The 14,535-nt window shown below is 45.2% G+C and overlaps 1 protein-coding gene across 1 annotated transcript; it reads left to right on the top strand.

Moving 5' to 3' along the window:
• Nucleotides 1-709: 709 nt before the first annotated feature.
• Nucleotides 710-10,475, top strand: BTNL10 (butyrophilin like 10). Its single transcript, XM_004780622.3, has 7 exons — nt 710-907; nt 1,748-1,843; nt 2,046-2,399; nt 2,886-3,164; nt 4,315-4,494; nt 5,207-5,233; nt 9,119-10,475. Exons 2-7 carry the CDS (start codon nt 1,750-1,752, stop codon nt 9,715-9,717), a joined length of 1,533 nt encoding a protein of 510 aa, XP_004780679.2. The 5' UTR covers nt 710-907; nt 1,748-1,749; the 3' UTR covers nt 9,718-10,475.
• The last annotated feature ends 4,060 nt before the right edge of the window (nt 10,476-14,535 follow it).

Here is a 14,535-nt window from a genome sequence, read left to right as displayed (position 1 = left end):
ACAGGGAGATGAAAAAGTGGCAGGCATAATTCTGAATGTTTATATAGAAGAGGGAAACAGCATCAGCCCTTGTGTGGGCACTGACTTTGGGAAGGGAGGCACAAATCTCCTTCCATAACCTTCTGCCAAATGAAATTAAACACCCCACCACCAAGAAGGCCATGCAGCTTTCCTTCTACCTCTGTTCCCACCAAAACTCTCCCAAAACATGTCTAGATTTGTGAGCCAAGAAGAGGGAAGAATGGGAAGGGTTTAGTCAAGTGTCTCACTCAGACTAAAGGTACACAAGGTGAGTGTTCCGAACCTGGCCAAAGGGGGCCCCCCAATGAGAACAGACTTCCATGGCCACAGAGATGAGGGGAAGGTTGCCTCAGTTCCCGCACAGGAGTGTCCAGTGGCAATGCCAGAAACTGGCCAACTTCAACCTGATCGAGAAAATTTACCAAAGAAAACAGCCCAGCCTGTTGAGGACTGGAGGTCTTTTGATAATGGAGCAACTTTATCTGAATCCTCCAGTTTCTGCCCTTGGCCCAGATCCTACCACTCGAGAGACATGTCTCCTCTTTGAGGCTCTTGGCTTTGGACTGACAACCATCCTTCCATGGACTGCCTTGTGTAGTCTCCTCTCCCCTTATCTCCTGAGACAGGGCCTTGTTACTCCCAGTTAGTGTGTTCAGTTCTGTTGACCACACCCTGTAGGAAGCACTTGGCCTATATTTTTATTCCTGTTGCAACTGCTAAATAAGTGTGTTGCTATTTTGACAAAGAGCAATAGGAGAACTCCAGAAACTGGAAAACTCAGCTGCTCCTCTCTCCAAACACCACCAGAAGACTTTTTCTATGCCTCACTTGGGACTTACAGAGAATTAAATTGATTCCTAGGAAACCTAGAGCCAAATTTGGCCAGGTGAGTGTCTTATATTTTAAGAGCTTTCATGTATATCTCTACTTTCTACACACTGTGCCTACTTGTCAGTGACAGGGAGACTCCAGGGACTTTCACCAAAGAAAGACAAGCATCCAACAGGATTAGAGTATCAACTAACACACCTCCCCATGCTTTACATAAATGCCAAATCTTCAAAGCTCTGCTGGATGAAATCCCCCAGAGCGGCAGATGAGTCTCAGATTATGGGCACTTGAAATTTAATTCACCATAAAAAAGTTTTGGTATGTCTTTGGCTCAGGCTATCAGTCAAGGCACCCTGAGGCTCATCTCCCCCACTTCATCTGCAAAGGTTTCTTTGGGAACAATAGGGACAAGGGGCTTGAAGGGGTGGACATTTATAGTTCTGACCATGGATTCACTGACTCAAAGGTGTGGTTCCTTTCCCAGCATGCCTCATATTAATGTTTGAACAGAGAGAAATCGGGAAATACTCGTACACCATTCAGTGGGGAGACAGAGCCCATTCACTGGAGGATGTGTCTGAGTCACTCTGTGGACAGATGAGGATAAGAGAAATTATATCTGAGAATAGATTCTAAACAGGGCAGGTGGAGGCCGCTGTCTCTCCATCAGTAGGATGAATACCTTATGTGTGGGTGACAGGGGCCAAGAGAGTTAAAAGTGAGACCTTTCCCTCCCCCAGCCAAGTTTCTTTAACTTCCATTAGCCTGCTGGTGCTTCCTGTCCTCCCACCAAGACAGACAAACAGAGAACTAGAAAGACAGATAGAGAGACTGGCAGAGACAGAAATTACCTCAGCCTCTGATGTGTAGGGCTCAGGCCTCTCTTTTCCCACAGGCATGGCAAACACACACGGTCGAGTCATCTTTCCACCCAGCTGCTCCATCATCATAATCGTCCTGCAGCTCCTGTCCTGCAGCACCCCTGCAAACGGTAGGAGAGCTCCCCTCACCCCATGCTAGGAGGATGACCCCTTATGGAAAAGAATGCCAGAGGGAGCTGGCTGGCACCTACCCACAACAGCTGTCAGCCAGGGATCCAAGCAGTCCTTCCCAGAGAACCCTAAGTCTGGGTGGGAGGGCCCTTGTCTCCTCAGACCCAGCCTAACTAGGGCTCTCTGATCTAATCTCATAAGGGAAAGCTGATTTCTCCATCATTGGACCTAAAATACCTGTTCTGGCAGTGCTGGGCGAAAATGTGGAGCTACCATGTCGTCTGTCCCTCAATATCAGTGCCGAGGACATGGAGCTTCGGTGGTACAGGAATCAGCCATCCCAAGTCGTGCACCTGCACAAGAATGGGACAGACATGAAGGAAGAACAGATGAGAGAGTACCAGGGAAGGACCACTTTCCTGAGTGCTGGGCTGGACCAGGGAAAAGCCACAGTGAAGATCCACAACGTGACAGTTTTTGATAATGGAACATTCCACTGCAATTTCAAAGATGGCAACATGTCTGCAGAGACCAGGCTGTGGCTGATGGTGGCAGGTAAGGGTGAGCTACTGGGGTTTATTGTCTCCCCAAGTCCCCTCCCCCAAACCTGATGCCCAATGCAGATCATCCCACTGTAGCTCAAGCCTGAGCACATCCCACAAAAGCACTAATATGTTTGCACCAAGGGCAGTGATTCCTGGGAAGTCCAGTTCAGGACACCCTTTTCTCTCCCTTTTCTAAGCCAATCCAGAAAGAGGGAAGCAGAGGTAGAGAGGGAAGGACAGAGGCAGAAGGAGGGACAGAGACACAGGGAGGAAAAGACACTAATTTTGCTGTATAGAAGGGTTTTTGACATTCTTGGTCCTTTTTTGTTTTGTCCTGTGCATTCTGGGAGCAAGGGTAACATACTGCATATAAATATTACACAGAGTAAGTAGTCTGTGAAAAAATCCCAATCTCTGCTGGAATTCTCAATATCTGTACTTTTCTGATGAAAGCACTGGTGGTTGTGTAGACTGCAAGAGGCATCTCTTCCCACAGGTCTGGGCGGGATGCCCAGAATCCAAGTGCAAGCTGTCCAAGGTGAAATTGTCTGGGCACAGTGTACCTCAGAAGGCTGGTTCCCAGAGCCCCAGGCAGAATGGAGAAATTTCAGAGGACAGCCCCTACCTTCCATGACCCACCTCTCAGCCTCGCCAACAACAGGTCTCTTCACGGTGGTGTCCAATGTGACCATCCAGGATGGGGATGTTCAGAACTTCTCCTGCTGCATCTCCAGTCCCCTCCTCCAGAAGAAGATGGTCAACTACCACTTGCTCCGTGAGTGTTCTGTTCTGTTCAGGCCTCAAAAGCTCTGAGCAGCCCAGACAATAAGTACTTAATATTGAAATCCTTGCACAGTAATGGGACATTTTTCTTATGAGGAGAACGTTTATGATCTACTGTCTTACAGTTTCCAAGTATACAACAATACAGTGCTATTAACTATAGTTTCCATGCTGTTCATCACCTCCCCAGAACTCATTCATCTCATAACTAGGAGTTCATATCCTTTGCCCCTCTTCATCTATTACACCCAGTCCCATCTCCATCCTCTGGAAACCACCAATCTGCTCTCTGCATCTATGAGCTGGGCTTTCTGGTTTTCTGGGGGTTTGTGGGGTTTTTTTCTTGTTTTGTTTCATTTTAAATTTCATATATACATGAGATCATACAGCATTTTTCCCTGATTACCTTCACTTACCAACATGTCCACAAGGTATCCATCCATCCATGTTTTTGAAAATGGTCTGATTTCCTTCTTGCTTATAGAAAATACTATCCATTGTATAAATATGTTTTTTCTTTACCATTCATCCATCAATGGACACTTGAGCTGTTTCCATATCTTGGCTACTGTAAATAACATTGCAGTGACCATAAGGGGACATGTTATTTTTTGGAGCTAATATTTTTATATCTTACTTTTTGTATAAGTACCCAGAAGCTGGGATTGATGCATTGTGTGGTAGTTCTACTTTTAATTTTCTGAAGAACATTCACCCTGCTCTTCACAGTGGCTGCACCAATAGCTCCTTTCTCATTAGTGCTAAATGGTATTCCATTGTCTGGATGGATCACAGACTATTTATGCCTTCATCTTCTGACAGACAGCTTGGAGGTTTTTAAGTTTCACTCTGCATATAATTTTCATTTCTAAACAACCTCAAGCTTACAGAAAATTTACAAGAATGACATGCAGAATTTTGTACAGACCACCCAGTGTTTAACATTCTGCCATTTGTCCATCATCTCTCTCCTGTTCATCTGTCCTGATTTGTCTGTATAAACACCCACGTATGTTTTCTGAGTCATTTCAGGTTAGTTCCAAGGATCATGTCCCTGACCTACAAACCCTTTCATGTGTGTGTCCTCAGAACACAGGTGCTCTCTTTCCCTGATATTCTTGCCTCTCTGTACTCTCTTTCAGCTCAATTGTCCAGAAGTTCCCTGTCAAAGGAATGGAAGATAGTGCTGCCTCTGATCTTCACTCTGGCAGGGCTTGTTACAGCTGGAGCCACCTGTCTCTACCAGAAATGTCAGAAAGACAGGAATGTGGGGCAACTGGAAGAAGAGAGACTGCATAGAGCAGAAGAGCAGCACTCTCAAGGTAAGCAGGTCCTGGTAGGACGGACATGTCCCTTTCCCCCAGGGCACAGGTGTGGAGCTCTGCATGAACTCTCCTGTGTGCACCCTCATGGTCAGGATAAATGGGAGAGACCAGCCCAGGACACACCTCAGGGACTCCCCACTTACCAAATGCTCAGTGAAATTCTCTGTCTCTGAGAGGTGTTCAGCTGCTCATCACTGGAGGACTTCTGGAAGGCTGGAGGATTTCCAACACAAAGACAGATCTGAGCTTGAACCTGGGAGTGTCTGTCAGTTGGGGATGAAGAGAGCATTCTGAGAAGTGCTCAAGTGACAAATGCAGCAGGGTACCTGGCACCTGCCAGGGTCTCATTGTGGGTGCAGGGACTATCATCAATAAGCATTGTTGCACTCACGAATCCACTCCCCTCCCTGCCCCCTGTGTCCTTACCCATAGTCATCAGGCATGAGCCTGGGAACAGAACACAGATGTCCCCATGACAGACATGGGAAAGCAGGGCTATCAGGATCTGCTCCACCAAAGCCTCCCCTAGGAAGAAAATGACCCAGATTATGGTTTTATTGGGCACTGAAGAATCTGTATTTCTTCATGCTTTCTAGATCACAGCTAGAACCCATTAAGTCCTCTTTTGACTTAGGTTCCCAGAAGCTGAGCTTTGGCCCCATTGAATCAGCACAGTCCCACAGTTTCACATCTTTCTCTCTCATTGCAGATTGGACAGAGGACAAGGTGATCTATGGTGAGGGCCATGTCGGGGGATGGAAACCTCTGCCCCCACATGTGTGTCTATGTGTGCATGTATGTGTGTGCTGTGTACACATGTACATTTACATGTACATATGTGTGTTGATCTGTGCACATATGCATGCATGCAGAGGCACTGCTGTGTGTGTGTGTGTGTGTGTGTGTGTGTGTGTTCCTTTTTATTCCAGAGTGCAGATATGTGGAGCCCAATGCTGGTGAGTGGCAGCCACATGGCTCTAAACATCAATTTTCTGCTACCCTGAGAGACCTTAGCTCCTGTTTACTACCTGGGGAAGAGACAGACACGCAGAGGCTAGGCAGCAAGAAAGACAACTCTCCTGAGGCTTGGCCACTTTTGGGGGGATTGGGGGACACCAATCTGTTACCACAGAGATAGCAAAAACAGGGATTTTCTGCCCCAGGATACCATCTAGGTGGGAGGTATGGATGGAGAGGAGAGAATCTCGCCCCAGGACTGGGAGGGGCATAAATGCAGACAATGAACCAGGAACCTGAGAGGTGTCAGAGTACCTGGGGACACAAGCCTTAGCACAGCCACTTGTTGAGGGTCTAGGAGGGGACAGATAGAAACTGATCATCCTTTCAGTCATTCAGTTATTCATTCATGTAAAATAGTAACCAGTTACCTCCTGTTCCAGCATCCAACCATCTATCAGTGATTGAAATGACTTCCTCCTGTCCTCAGGGGGCATAGAATTTATGTTGGGATGCAAGCCATCAGCCAGTGATGCTTCTTTAACCAAAACTGGAATAAAGCAGAGTAATATTATAGGAATGGACTAGAATACAATAATGAAGTTGGCCAGGAGAGCATTCATGTAGGATGCCCATGGCCCTGGGGATGGTGGGATGGTAACATCTAAATGAAGGGCTGGGAGACAGTGAGAACACAGCCCTGAGAGAATGAGCTGTGGACCCACAAACATGGCAGGGAGAATGTCATCTGTGGTGTGGGAAAGATGAACATGTGGAAGAAAATCCAATGGGGCAAGATTTGGGGATGCCCAGACCTGCAGAGTCTGGAAGGCTGAAGTAGGGGTCTGGGTGCAACAGGAGTGAGGGAGCTTAGACAGGGGAGAGGCATTGGTGGAGGAGAGGACAACCCTGAGATGTGCCCTGGAGCCACAACTAGCAGGGTCCAGCAGGGCAAGACAGAACAGGGAACCCAAGGTGACCTTTGGAGCCAATGTCCCTGGGCCCATGGTGGCTTCATCTAACAGAAGGCTAGGGGTCAAACAATACAGACTTGGGGTCAAACAATACTTTCACTTCAAAGAAGTGAAAATCATCTTGGACCCCTTAAGACTGAAACTTTATCAGACATCCAAATGGGGATGTCAGATAAATCTTTAGTTACACAAGTTTGGAACTCCCAGGAGAAATGTGGACTTGAGATAGGAATTTAAGGTCCTTGGCATATATCTGGCCTTGAAAACCAAGGTAGTGAACCAGAAAGTGCTCCATTTATCTGCACGTCCAAAATTATTCTTTAAATTTCTTTATTTGAAAAAGAAAGATTTTGAAAAGGAAAAAAGGATAAGAAAGGTACAGGGCAAAGAAGACAGATTCAAGTCTAGCCTTGGAGAACCTGGTACTTGAAGGTCTGTTTGAGCAGATGTCTGGGCAGAGTTGTGGGAAGTCCAGGGGAAGCTTTTTCACTGAAATCCATGGATACAGTGTAGTGAGTAAGCAGCTTGGGGCATACCATACAGTGAGGTGAGATCGGGAACATGACCCAGAAACATTGTCTAGTGTGGTGTGCAAGGAGAGGTGTCCCCTGTGGAGACAACTGGGACAAAAAATTCAAAGTTATAGTCTGTGCAGCTAAGCTATAAATTGCTAAGTGGGGAATCAAGCAGTGTGTTTTATTTCAGTTTGTTTTGGTTTTACTTTAAGGTCCTTTAAGGCAGCAGAACATGCCTGTTGCCTAAAAGGAATGATCTGGTATGAAGACACATGAAGCCAGCAGGGGGAACGAAAATGAACTAGAGAAAAATTTTTCAGGGAATATAGTCTGCAGCAGTGGATAGGATGGAACACAGATCTGCACTGGCAGCCAGGTGGGGTGGGGTGTTGTGTCAGAGGTCATTATTGAGTAGTTTTGTATCAATGATAACTTTCTGGCTTTGATACTTTTACTGTGGGTTTTCCAAGATGTTTTCATAGACATATTGTTTATGCTATTTTTCGGCTTCTTTGTTAGTCTGGAACTTTTATTTAATGTGATTAATTTTTATTTAATGATGAGGAAATTTGGAATACCAGGAGCCAGGCTTATTGTTCAGCTAGGAAGTCAATGTTTGACCATTATGGAGATGTAACATCGGTGATCTCCATCCCCACAGCCCAAACTCTACAGGGAAAGAATTTGGGTGGGACAGAAGGTGGAGAATTCAGAAAGCAGCAATGAGAATCCTGGGGGGAAACAGTCAGTCTTTGCTAGAAAGCGAAAGAGAACAGGGTTCTATCCAGAAAGAGGTAGAGACCAGAGAAGAAGCTGGGGTTCAAATACGAGGAAAGCATGGGTCCTGTCCAGCTGATAGGGATGGAAGGTCAAAAAGCATGAGTGTCTGAGGCATCGAGGTATAGACTCAAGCAAACAACATAACTGGCTTTAGAATGAGTCAAGGTGGAAACTGGCTAAGAGGTTTCTGTTATTGAGAAGATGCCTGCTGGGGCAGCCTGACGCCCAGCTGGTCCCCACACACCCTCTCTGCCTCTAATATGGAGCCCAAGTGTAGACAGACCCTCCCCTAGGTCACATGCTGGGGTTCTGAGGGCTCTGAGAGGGATAGGAGGGCAGGAGAGAAGGACTCTGTTTGGGAAGGTGTTCATCTTAGCTGAGGGGCTCTTAAGATGCCTCTTGGGCTTTTCCTTATGTGACTCCTCTGTTCTTGACCCCAGAGCTGTCCAATGGCACTTGCATCAATGCACCTGTGGCACCTTCTCCTGTTCCCCTGTGTCCTCCATGTCCTCTTATGTCTCTATCTCTGTTTCTCTGTCTCTGTCTCTCCATCATTCTCATTGTGTCTCTCTCTGTGTCTCTCTGTCTTTCTCTTTGTGTCTTTCTCTCTATCTCTCTGCCTCCCCATCTCTCTGTCTTTCTCTATCTCTATTTCTCTGCCTGTATCTCTATCTCTCTTTAGCTCTCCTTATCTATTTATCTCTCAGTCTCTGTATCTGTCTCTTTATTTGTCTCTCTGTCTCTATTTCTCTCCATATGTCTCTGTATCTATCTATCTTTGTGTCTGTCTCTCTGTCTCTGTATCTCTCTGTATCTCTCTCCCTGTGTCTACCTGGGTTATTCTGTCTCTCTTTGTTCTCCTTGTCTCTCTATCTCTTTCTGTCTCCCTGTTTCTCTGTGTCTCTTCTATGTCTCTCTCTTCCTTTCTCTACCTCTGTCTCTGTTTTTCCCTATATTTCTGGGATACTGTCTCTATCTCTATCTCTCCCTTATGTCTCTCCGGCCTTTTCTCTGTCTCCCCTTGCTTCTGTCTCTCTCTCTCTCTCTCTCTCTCTCCCTGTCTACCTCTTTCTCTCTCTTTCTCACACACACACACACACACACACACACACACACGTGTGTTGAGGGACTGTGAACAGGGGGACAAGCAGACCTCACAGGGTGCCAGTCATGTCCCCTCATCGATAGCAATCTACCCCCTGGCTCCCACCTGGAGCTGCATCAGCTGTGCTGGGATAACCCGTTGCTCAGGGTCCTGGACAGAAGATGGGGGAGCCAAGGGACTCTCAGGGAGGCTGTGGTTTTGCCTCACTCAGAGGCCCTGTGGTGCCCTTCTTACAGGAGGGCAGGTTGGGGACACAAACCTCCAAGCCTAAACCTCTCCTCTTCCCACAGTGAGCCCATCCCTGGACCCTGACACCACAAGCCCAAAACTCGCTCTGTCTGAGGATGGGAAGAGTGTGAGGCGGCTGTTCTTTGACCAGGAGCTGCCAGATGTCCCCAGCAGATTTGACCAGGACCCCTGTGTATTGGCACGGGAACAGTTCTCTGCTGGGAGGTATTATTGGGAGGTCCAGGTAGGACAGAGGAAGGCTTGGAATGTGGGCGTCTGTCTGGAGAGCTTGAATCGGAAGGGAAGGATCCCAAAGGCTCCCCAACATGGACTCTGGGCCCTGGAGCTCTACAAGAAGACATTCTGGGCCCTCGCTTTCCCAAGGGTCCGCCTGCACCCTTCAGGGCCCCTACATCAGGTGGGTATTCTCCTGGACTATGACGCTGGCAGAATCTCGTTCTACAACGTTGGCAATGGATCCCTCATCTACTCATTCTCTGGACTCTCATTCTCAGAGCCCCTGAGGCCATTCTTCTGCCTCTGGACACACGACCCTAACCCTCTTACCATCTACTCAGAATGCCAGCCCCCTGAGGCCACGGGCCCTCCTCAGAGCCAAGGACAGGAGAGGGTGGGGACCCTCCTTCAACAAGACCCATGATCTCTTTGCTCTAGCCTGTCATAGACTTGGGGGAGACATGTCCATTCTACATGCCAGCTAGACCTATACAAAGGTACATCTTTCTGAGTTATATTGTCTTATCTTCATTTTCCTTCCCTGTGGAATACTGACAATATATTATGAGCTGAATCATACACTCTCAAATTACATTCTGAAGCCCCAACCCCCCCCCCAATCTCCAGATGGAGCTGTATTTGGAGATGGAGTCTTTACAGAAGTGGCTAAGGTAAAAACTGGTCACTAGGGTGGGCCCTGATCCTGCATGACTGGAATCCTTATCAGAAGAGGGGGTCAGAGGTGCTTGGGTGGCTCAGCCAGTTAAGCACCTGCCTTCACCTCGGGTCATGATCCCAAAGAAGTCTCACATCAAGCTCCTTGCTAAGCAGGAATGCCCCTTTTCCCTATGCTCTTGTCCCTGCTTTCTTTGTGTCTCTGTCAAATAAATAAACAAAAATCTAAAAAAAAAAGAAGAAGAAGAAGAAGAAGAAGAAGACGAAGAAGAAGAAGAAGAGGATATCAAGGCACAGACACACACAGGTAGACAACTGCATGAAGACGCAGTGGCGAGACTGCATGTACATGTCAGGGAGAGACATATCAGGAGGAACCAGCCCCACCCACACCTGGATCTGGGATCTCCAATCCCCAAGACTGGGACACAATAAACGTGTGTTGTTTAAACTCCCAGCCTGTTATTTGTTACAGAGCCCAAGCTGACCAGGACACTATATCGTTATACACAGTGGGGTGATTTTCTGAAATGTACTTGGGGTCAATTATAAAGCATTGAGCCCAGTACCAGACACAAAATATTTGCTCAGTAAATGCCAGCCTTTATTATCCTCTCCTTCCCTCTCTTTCCCATCCTTCTGCCCTTCCCTTTCTTCCCCTTTCCCTCACCATTGCTCCTTCCCCTCCTCCAATCCCTCCTTACTCTCCTCCTTCTTTCCCCATCCTCTCTGTCTCTCCCTCCTTCTCTCTCGACCTTGGCCTCTTCCCCTCTACCCTCCCCCATGCACTTTCCCCTCCTCCAACCCTTCCTTACCCTCCTACTTCTCTCCCCCATTCTCTCCTTACTCATGTCCCCTCCACCTACCTTCCCTTCCTACTCCCTTTATCCTCTCCCCTCTCCTGCCTTCCCACTCCTACCTAGTCACTCCTCCTTCTCCCTCCCCATCCCCCTTGCAACAGCCTGGAAATCTGGTCTACCTTGGTACCCCTCTCCATCTCCCCCTGCCCCTGACCATGGCAAGTCAGTGCAGAGCTACATGGAAACCAATCCAAAGATTCCAGGATTTCCCTGGTCAGTCATGGAAGCAAATTAAAGTGAAAATATGACAGTCCAAAACCTCTGGAATGAGAGACCTAAGAAAAGTCCTAGAAGCAGCTCAAAACAAGAAGTCCTTAACCTGCAAGGGCTGGAACATTAAATTGGCAGCAGACCAAACCAGGGAAAACTGCAGGCTAGAAATGGTATGATATATTCAGGGCAATAAATGAAAAAAAAAAATGCAGCAAATATACTTTATCCAAGAAGGCTGTCATTCGGAATGGAAGGAGAGATAAAGAGCTTCTAGGACAAACAAAAACTAAAAGAATTTGTGATCACTAAACCAGCCCTGCAATATTATTAAAGGGGATCCTGTAAGCAGAGAGCCCAAAAGTAACTCAGACCAGAAAGAAACAATCTACAGAAACAGGGATTTTACAGATAATACTAAGGCACTAAACTCATCTTTCAATAGTTTCTCTGAATGTAAATGGGCTAAATAATGCTCCTGTGAAAAGATGCAGGGTTTCAGATTGGAATTTAAAAAGAAAAAAAAAAAAGCAAGAACCATCAAAATGCTGTCTGAGACTCATTTTAGACCCAAAACACCTCCAGATTTAAAGTGAGGGGGTGGGAGTGCCTGGGTGGCTCAGTGGGTTAAAGCCTCTGCCTTTGGCTCAGGTCATGATCCCAGGGTCCTGGGATAGAGCCTCACATCAGGCTCTCTGCTCAGCAGGGAGCCTGCTTCCTCCTCTCTCTGCCTGCCTCTCTGCCTACTTGTGATCTCCATCTATCAAATAAATAAATAAAATATTTGTTTAAGTGAGGGGGTGAACAATTTATCATGCTAATGAACATCAAAGAAAGCTGAGGTAGCAGTCCTTATATGAGAAAAATTAGATTTTAAGCCAAAGACTATAGTAAGAGATGAAGAGGGACACTATATCATACATAAAGAGTCTATCCTAGGGACGCCTGGGTGGCTCAGCGGGTTAAGCCGCTGCCTTTGGCTCAGGTCATGATCTCAGGGTCCTGGTATCGAGTCCCACATTGGACTCTCTGCTCAGCAGGGAGCCTGCTTCTCTCTCTCTCTCTCTCTCTCTCTCTCTGCCAGCCTCTCTGACTACTTGTGATCTCTCTCTCTGTAAAATAAATAAATAAAATATTTTTTTTAAAGAGTCTATCCTATAGAAGATCTAACAATTGTAAATATTTATGCCCCTAACTTGGGACCAACCAATTATATAAACTAATTAATAACAGAAATAAAGAAACACATTCATAATAATACAATAATAAAAGAGGACTTTAACACTCCATTCACAGCAATAGACAGATAATCTAAGCAGATCAACAAGGAAACAAGGGCTTTGAATGGCACACTGGACCAGATGAACTTCACAGGTATATGCAGAATACCCCATCCTAAAGCAACAGAATACAGATACTTCTGGAGTACATATGGAATATTCTTCAGAAGAGATCACATACTGGGTCACAAATCAGATCTCAACCAGTACAAAAACAGATTGGAATTATTGCCTGCATATTTTCAGATCATAATGCTTTGAAACTTGAACTCAATCACAGAAGAAAATTTAGAAGGAACTCAAATACTTGGAGGTTAAAGTGCATCCTGCTAAAGAATGAATGGATCAACGAGGAAATTAAAGATGAATTGAAAAAATTCATGGAAACAATGAAAATGAAAACACAGCTCTTCAAACCCTTTGAGATGCAGCAAAAGCAGTCCTAAGAGGAAAAACATGGCAATACAAAACTTCAAGAAATTAGAAAGGTCTTAAATACACAAGGTAACCTTACACCTAAAGGATCTGGAGAAAGAACAGTAAATAAACCCTAAACCAAGGAGGAGAAGAGAAATAATAAAGATTAGAGCAGAAATCAATGAAAGAGAAACTGGGAGAACAATAGAACAGATCAGTGAAACTAGGAGATGGTTTTTTGAAAGAATTAATAACATTGATAAACCAGTAACCAGACTTAATCAAAAAGAAAAGAGAAAGGATCCAAATTAATAAAAACATGAATGAAAGAGGAGAGATCATGACCAACACCAAGGAAATGTAAATAATTTTAAGAACATATATTGAGCAAGATATGCCAAGAAATTAGTCAATCTGGAAGAAATGGATGCCTTCCTGGAAACTTATAAACTTCCAAGACTGAAACCAGAAGAAATGGAACCTGGACAGACCAAAACCAGCAAGGAAATTGAAACAGTAATCCAAAACCTCCCAAAAAACAAGAGTCCAGGGCCAGATGGAAGAAGAAAGAAGAAATGGAAGGGAAACTTCCAAACTCATTGTATGAGACCAGCATTATCTTGATCCCAAAACTAAAGACCCCACCAAAAAGGAGAATGACAGATCAATATCCCTGATGAACATGGATGCCTAGTTACTTACCAAGATCTTAGCCAATAGGATCCAACAGTACTTTAAAATGATTATTCACCATGACCAACTGGGATTTATTCCTGGGATACAAGAGTGGTTCAACACCCACAAATCAATCAATGTAGTAGATCACATTAATAAAAGGAAGGACAAGAACCATATGATCCTCTCAATTGATGCATAAAAAACATTTGACCAAATACAGCATCCTTTCTCAATTAAAATTCTCCACCATGTAGGGATAGAGGGGACATACCTCAATATCATAAAGGCCATCTACAAAAAGCCCACAGCAAACATCCTTCTCAATGAGGAAAAAACTGGGAGCTTTTTTTCCCCTTTTTTAAAGATTTTATTTATTTATTTGACAGAGAGAGATCACAAGTAGGCAGAGAGGCAGACAGAAAGAGGAGGAAGCAGGCTCCCCACTGAGCAGAGAGCCCGATGCAGGACTCGATCCCAGGACCCTGAGATCATGACCCGAGATGAAAGCAGCAGCCTAACCCACTGAGAAACCCAGGTGCCCTGGGAGATTTTTCCTTAAGGTCAGGACCATGACAGGGATGCCCTCTCTTGCCACTATTGTTCAACATAGTATTAAAAGTCCTAGCCTCATTAAACAGAAAACAAAAAAGAAATAAAAGGCATTTGAATTGGCAATGAAGAAGTCAAACTCTCTCTCTTCACAGATGACATGATACATTATGTGGAAAACCCAAAAGACTCCACCCAAAAATTGCTAGAACTCATGCAGGAAATCAGCAATATGGCAGGATACAAGATCAATGAACAGAAATCAGTTGCTTTTCTATACACTAACAATGTAACTGAAGAAAGAGAAATTATGGAAACAAACCCATTTACAATTGCACCAAAAACCATAAGATACCTAGGAAAATAAACCTGATCAATGATGTAAAAGATCTGTACTCTATAAACTACAGAACACTTACAAGAGAAATTGAGGAAGACACAAAGAGATGGAAAAATATCCCATGATCAATGATTGGAAGAAGAAACATTGTCTATGCTACTCAAAGCAATCTACACGTTCAATTAAATCCCTATAAAAATACCACTGACATTTTCACAGAGCTGGAACAAACA

The sequence above is a fragment of the Mustela putorius genome, unplaced genomic scaffold, assembly GCF_011764305.1.
Source record: "Mustela putorius furo isolate JIRA1106 unplaced genomic scaffold, ASM1176430v1.1 tig00001009_pilon_pilon_pilon, whole genome shotgun sequence".
NCBI lineage: Eukaryota > Metazoa > Chordata > Mammalia > Carnivora > Mustelidae > Mustela > Mustela putorius.
This window is presented reverse-complemented; position numbering and strand designations above follow the sequence as displayed.